Below are 6155 nucleotides of genomic sequence, written 5' to 3'. Positions count from 1 at the left end.
GAAAAAGAAAGCTACTTGGAATGCCCTGATTCTACATTGTAATGCCTAGATTGTAGTCTCAGTGGCATGCCTAATTATAGCTTCCTGATTGTGGTACTTTTGCACACAGTAGATGGTGGATCAAGAAGCTTTTTTGTGAAAATACATTCCAAGTTAAAAAAAAATTCTAAAATAGAAAATTTCACAGTTAAGCACTAGTAGACGTGCACTATAATAAATGTTAAAGGAAATACTCAGGAAGACAGGAGAGGGCATTAAATATAAATCTTGATCGCTATAAAGGGATGAAGAACATTGTAAATGTAACTATAACAGTGAGTGTAAAGATTATTTTCTTATTATGTAAACACCTCTTACTTAAAACCCTTTGTTTAAAGTAAAAATATTAGCATGGAATACTGGAGCATGAAAAACATAAACGTAAAATGTATGCCAACAATAAACAAAAAAACCTGAGAAATTGTTGGTTTTTCTGTATTTATTTTTTTTAAAGATTTGGTTATTTTTACTTGAAAGTCAAAATTACCAGAAAGAAAACTAGAGATTGAGAGAGAGACTTAGAGAAAGAGATTTTGAATCTGCTGGTTCACACAAAAAATGGCCACAATGGCCAGTGCTATGCTGGTCCAAAGCTGGGAGCCAGGATCTCTTTCCAGCTTCCAAGGACTTGTGCCATATGTTGCTGTTTTTCTGCACCATAAGCACAGAGCTGGATCATAAGTTTAGCACCTGGGATATGAGTTGGCCCCAATATGGAATTCTGGTAACACAGGCAGAGGTTGTTTCCCCTTCTGTTCCCAAACCATAGAATAGTGACCAGGTGAGATTACATATACCAAAAACAAAAACATCACCCGTCTAAAGTGTTAACATGCATCACTTAAGCAAAATGCCATTCACTGCAGATCCAAATCATTCCTCTCTGTTCTGTGTTGAATATGGAATTCATTGGTATAGAAACCACTTCAGCTGTCTGCTTCAAGGAAATCAGGTACACATCATTTGACAGCTTGGGCAACCTGGAAATGAATCAAGTAAACTGTGTGCTGTGATCAGTCAGCAGAGGCAACGTGTAGAATTGTCCTCTGTGTTTACAGGAGATTGGATGCTCAAGACTCTTATATAAAATGGTATATTATTTGCATAGAACCTTTACGCATCCTCCTGTATGCTGCATATTTTCCTTGTATTATTTGGTTATTAAGTAATTATGAATTTTCAGGAGAAGAAATGATATTTTGCAGCATGTAAGTTAATGTCTACCCAATACTTACATGACTTTCCCTAAACCTATGGCCTCAAGTGACTTCTAGTGGTACCTCCAAATCTAATGTCTGTCCAAGTTTCCTCTCCAGGAGGATCCGTGTTTTCCGTTCTCCACTGAGCTGCCCCATCTGCATGTGTGATGGACAATTACCATGTACATGGTCTGCGCTGAACTTACCTTTCATACCCTCTCCCAACTCTATCCCTCAGTTTCATAATCATTAACACTTCCCCTTCCTCCTCATTTCAGAGTTCAGCATACTAGTGGATTGCCCCTGTGGAGGCAGTCTGAGGCAGAGGCCCCAACTGGACCATTTTTCAAGACCTGTGTACACCCAGCCCTTTATCTCAAATTGTATGTATTTTGTCCCAAAGCATTCATCCTGCCAGGGTCCCTTCCGAATGGTTAAGTGATGCATTCCACTGCTCAGTTATAGCCCCTTCCCTCTAAGCTGTCATTCATCAGGCCTCAGCCCTCTCCCTTACTTGGGGGCAGCGTACAGTGGGGCTCCATAGAACCCAGGGGATAAGACATCAGCTCTCATTTGACGTTTAGACAGCTCCCTGTGCCAAGGCACTGTTGAGGGTACATGGGAGCATAACAGTGATCAAAAACCATTGGAAACCCAGAAGAATACAGGGAGCAAGTCACACTCTTCCTAATAGTACCCACCCCCCCCCCATCTGCAGGTCTGTCCACTCCAATCACACTGCAGCTTCCAGCTGGTGAGGAAGATCCCCAGGTTTCCTAAGCTCATTCCTGTGTTTTGTCCCTTCTGATCCCCTTCCTCTCCTTCATTCCATTCTCCTACTGTGTAGAATTTGGGATTCAGAGCTTCAAGCACTGGGCATGCTAGGACACTGCATGCTTCATGTCTCATGTATGTGGTCTCTCAGGGATGCTGGCCATTGCTCTTGCTGTACCCTCCAGATGCTCCTCACTTACCCAGAGTGTCCTGTCTGCTCCCCTATCCAGCTGCTATTCAATCTGACTTCTTCCTTTTTTTGATATTAAGCTGCCTCAGATATTTTGTTATAGTGCTAAAAAGACAATACCAAGGGCTCACGGGGGACAAGTGAAAGCCCTAGAAATGCACAAAAATGACAGTACCTAGTAGAGCCAGCTCTCAAGGAGCCCTAAGAATCTAGATAGGAGAATCCTAGGCTAATAAACCCCCAAATAGTCAACAAAGTGCATTTGCTCCTATTGCCTTTTTTTTCAACTTTGACTACATTGGGAGAGAGGGAGTTCCAGGGAAACATCACACAGTGTGATGAAAGAAATTAATTATACTCAGAAGGTTGACCTCAGGCTGGGAAGAGGAAAAAGACTGTTGGTCCAGATAAATCCTGACCAGGGGTCTCCTCCCAGCCTGTCCCTTCCCAGCCAGGCATCCTGGGCATGCCCAGGGGTGAGCTTCAGGTCTTTCCCCAGTAAAATGAGATTACCACATGCAGTAGGACTGTTGGAAAGTATGTGCTGTATGTAGTAAAGTGTCTAGTACATTACCTGGCATATAATAAAATTTTTGTGACTTGAACTTGTTTTTAGTGTTATTTTTTACTCAAAGTCCTACTACCTTTTCCTTTGGAATGTTGTTGTGTAGCACATTTCAGAACACATAACTTATTTATGACATGAAATACAAAATCAGCCTTAATGCTTTGTAAATATTCTGCAAAATTCCCATCTTGGAGGTTATCTTTTAAAATTTTATTATGAAGAAATCTTTTCCCACTGGATATAATTCAGAGCTTCCAGAATTTGAGACAAGGGCCAGCTCCTTCTCTAACTCCTAGCTGATTTTCCATCCAAATCACTATTTTCATCCCCACCCAAGATTTTGTTCAGAGCTGTCCAAATGATATGAAAGTTAATTCAATTGAAATTTTCTTCTAGTGGAATTAGTTAGTCTAGGCATCATTCCACATGCTTATCTATCTGGAAATAGTTACTTAGAAAATCTTTGCAGATGCTGGATAGGAATTACCTGGTCTTTGCACTGTGTTAAAAAACACTCAGTACACCTTTCATAACTGCTGCTTCATGCAAAGTCTAGAAGGAATTCCACAGAGTGATATTCAACTCCATGCTTTTATCTCAATCCCATGACCCACTCCCTAATGGAGTGGCCCCTTCCTCAACCAAGCTTCATCACACAGAACTCCCACAAAAGGAAGCAGTTTTCCATAGCCTCAAAATGCCTTGACTCAAGGCATTTATACTCTACGACCCCAACTTGGAATGCCAGTTGCTCACCCTTCCTTGACTGGTTCTTTCTGTCTCAGAAGGCATCTCACTGTCTTTCTCTGATGATGGCTGTTGTTGGGCTCTACCTTTCCCCCTCTGCTAGGGTAGGCGAGACCCATCCCAGCAACTCCACTCCTAGCAGGGGGACTTCCACAGAGCCGATGGTCAACATATGTTTGGGGAAGAAATAAGCCAGTGAACAAGAGTTCTGTTTATTACAATTTAATTTTCACCTTAATAAGCTATTAAGCTCTAGGTAACAATGTTTTTAATCTTGCAGAATAAAACGTGGAAAAGGTTAATGAATCAAAACACCAGTACTTAACTTTTTGCTAAGTTCTTTTACATTTCCAAGGACATGTCCACTCTACTGCCACAGAATCTTGTCCAAAGTTACAAACAAGATGAGTGTTTTCCAAATTGTTTTACAAAGTAGTAAAAACTTAGTTGCGTATTATGAATAAGCAGTAATAAATGCATGAGCAATGTAATTAACATTGATTCAGAAGCTAAATATCTAATACAAAGAAGAATAAGTCCCTAAAACTTCCATTGAGAACAGTAGAACAAAGCCATGATACAATTTGTTCCTCCTAGTTCTAGTTGATCTAATACTGAACGCTGAGTTGTGCATTAACGCGAAGAGTAAAGAATCTGACTGACATTACTTATGGTAAGCAATGTTGCTGCTGGCACTAGAACTTGAACTAGCCATGGCAAAAGCATCTGTTGCAGCAATTCTGGCACGATCTCTCTCTTGCTCATCTCTCAAAGCCTCTTCATACCATATTGGGAAGGCTCTTGGATCACTCTCATTAATCTCAGCCAAAAACTTCAAAAGATTCATCTTTCTAATTTCAGCGTGGGCCCTTGGACCCCATAGGAACTGGAAACGAGGAGGATCACTGTTGGGCACCTGATGACACTCTAAGTACCCTTCCTGCACCCAATCTTCAGTGAGGAGCTTCCCAGGCTCCCCATAGATGCAGTGCCACTCGCCAAACGACAGCCCCATCCCAATCATCACATTCCAGATCTCTTCCTCAGGGGCACAATTGCCATTCATGTAAATGACGCTCAGGATAAGTATCAGGAGGCCAGTCTTGGGCATACCCTGAACATCACTAAGCATCCCATCATAAGTGAGGCCCAGGGAGATAGCAAGGGCATAGGAGTGGACAGTGGGGTCCACTTCCCTAACATCAATGCCAAAGACGAGCTTCATACACTCAGATGCTTCATCAAAGATCACTTGGAAGTGATCTTGGCAATTAGGAATCACACACATCAGTATTTCTTCCTTGCTGGTGGGTGTATTTGTCTGATACTTGTGGAGAAAAAACTCCACCAAATCAGACACCTTTGCATCTATCTCATGTCTTGGAAAAGCCTCAGGATCTCCCACAATCTGTGAGGTGCTAGGGCCCTCATCATTTTGGCTGCTGGCACCCTCATTGGATTGGCTCCGTGGAGTGCAGGTCATCACAGCAGAAGAGGAGCAAGCCTCCTGAGGACTCAGAGCAATACTCTGTGTGCTATCACCACCCAATTCTTCCTCTGGAATACTTGGCAATGGAGGATTCGAAGAGGAGGAGGTAGAAGAGGAAGAAGAGCAGGGAAAAGAAGAGGAACAAGTGGAGGATGAAGAAGAATCCTTGCACTGTGCCTCAGTCTGGGTGTGAAGGTCTTGTTTAAGCACACGGCGTCGGCGCTTTGGAGCTCGAGGCATGATGACTCTTGTTCAAGGAAACAGGCAGAGGAAATAGCGGCAGCTGGGTGAACAGAACCCACAGACCTAAGGAAGAAAAGGGAGCATGTGAGTGTTCCAGGGGAGAACGGCACTCTCCAAGCGCTGGTGCACTAGGGCTTCACGGGACTTTCATTTGGCTTCTGAAAGTTTCATTCCATGGAATACTACACAGCCATTAAAAAGAATGAAATTCTACCATTTGCTACAAAGTGGTCTTAACCAGAGACCAATGTTCTCAGTGCAACAGGCCAATCCAAAAAGACATACACCACATGTTCTCTCTGATATAACGCAACATTCATGTAAAATATAAAACAGATATATCCATGAACTAGTATATGCATAAATTCTCATAGAAGAACTGTATAATGAAAACTAGCATACCACAGAGTGAAGATACGTTGCAGTATGCATCTTTACCCCTAAATAAAAGGAAGGGTCCCAATTAAGCTGTTAAATATACCTTGACAATGGTATACTAGATTTTTTATCATTTTATATGGCTTAAATGTCACGATAGACTTAAATTACAGAATCTTTGATTTGTGACTGCTGTTGAAGGACTATACCACTGCAACAATAAAGGAGCAAAAAGTGGCAGGGAGAGAATGGGTAGGGGGGAAGGGGAGGTTCCCTACACCTGCAAAACTGTATCATGGGAAATGATAACAATAAAAAATGAAAAAAAAGAAACATGCGTATGAAAAATGGAAAGAGGTGGGTCAGCAGAGAGGGAGACTGCAGGGATGACGGTGAAGGTGGGTGGGAGGAGTCAGGCACTACAGGGTCCCCTCTATTCTGGTGGTAGGCCTAGGTCCTCATTCAGGGGATGCACCTTACCTTGAAGCCTTGAAGTTGCCTTGGCCTTGTCTTCTCTGTGTTCTGCAA

The 6155-nt window shown here is 42.3% G+C and overlaps 1 protein-coding gene across 1 annotated transcript; it reads right to left on the bottom strand.

The window, feature by feature from the left end:
- Positions 1-4181: 4181 nt before the first annotated feature.
- On the bottom strand, positions 4182-5246 carry LOC121169407 (melanoma-associated antigen 10-like). The gene has a single exon (XM_040999992.1). It carries the CDS (start codon positions 5244-5246, stop codon positions 4182-4184), a length of 1065 nt encoding a protein of 354 aa, XP_040855926.1.
- Between the last annotated feature and the right edge of the window lie 909 nt (positions 5247-6155).

This window comes from Ochotona curzoniae, unplaced genomic scaffold (assembly GCF_017591425.1).
Source record: "Ochotona curzoniae isolate NIBS_2020 unplaced genomic scaffold, NIBS_Ocur_1.0 scaffold_1852, whole genome shotgun sequence".
Taxonomy (NCBI): Eukaryota; Metazoa; Chordata; class Mammalia; order Lagomorpha; family Ochotonidae; genus Ochotona; species Ochotona curzoniae.
This window is presented reverse-complemented; position numbering and strand designations above follow the sequence as displayed.

What these genes read in the sequence shown, in the direction of transcription:
- LOC121169407 (XM_040999992.1), bottom strand. Translation starts at nt 5,246, where the DNA reads ATGCCTCGAGCTCCAAAGCGCCGACGCCGTGTGCTTAAACAAGACCTT.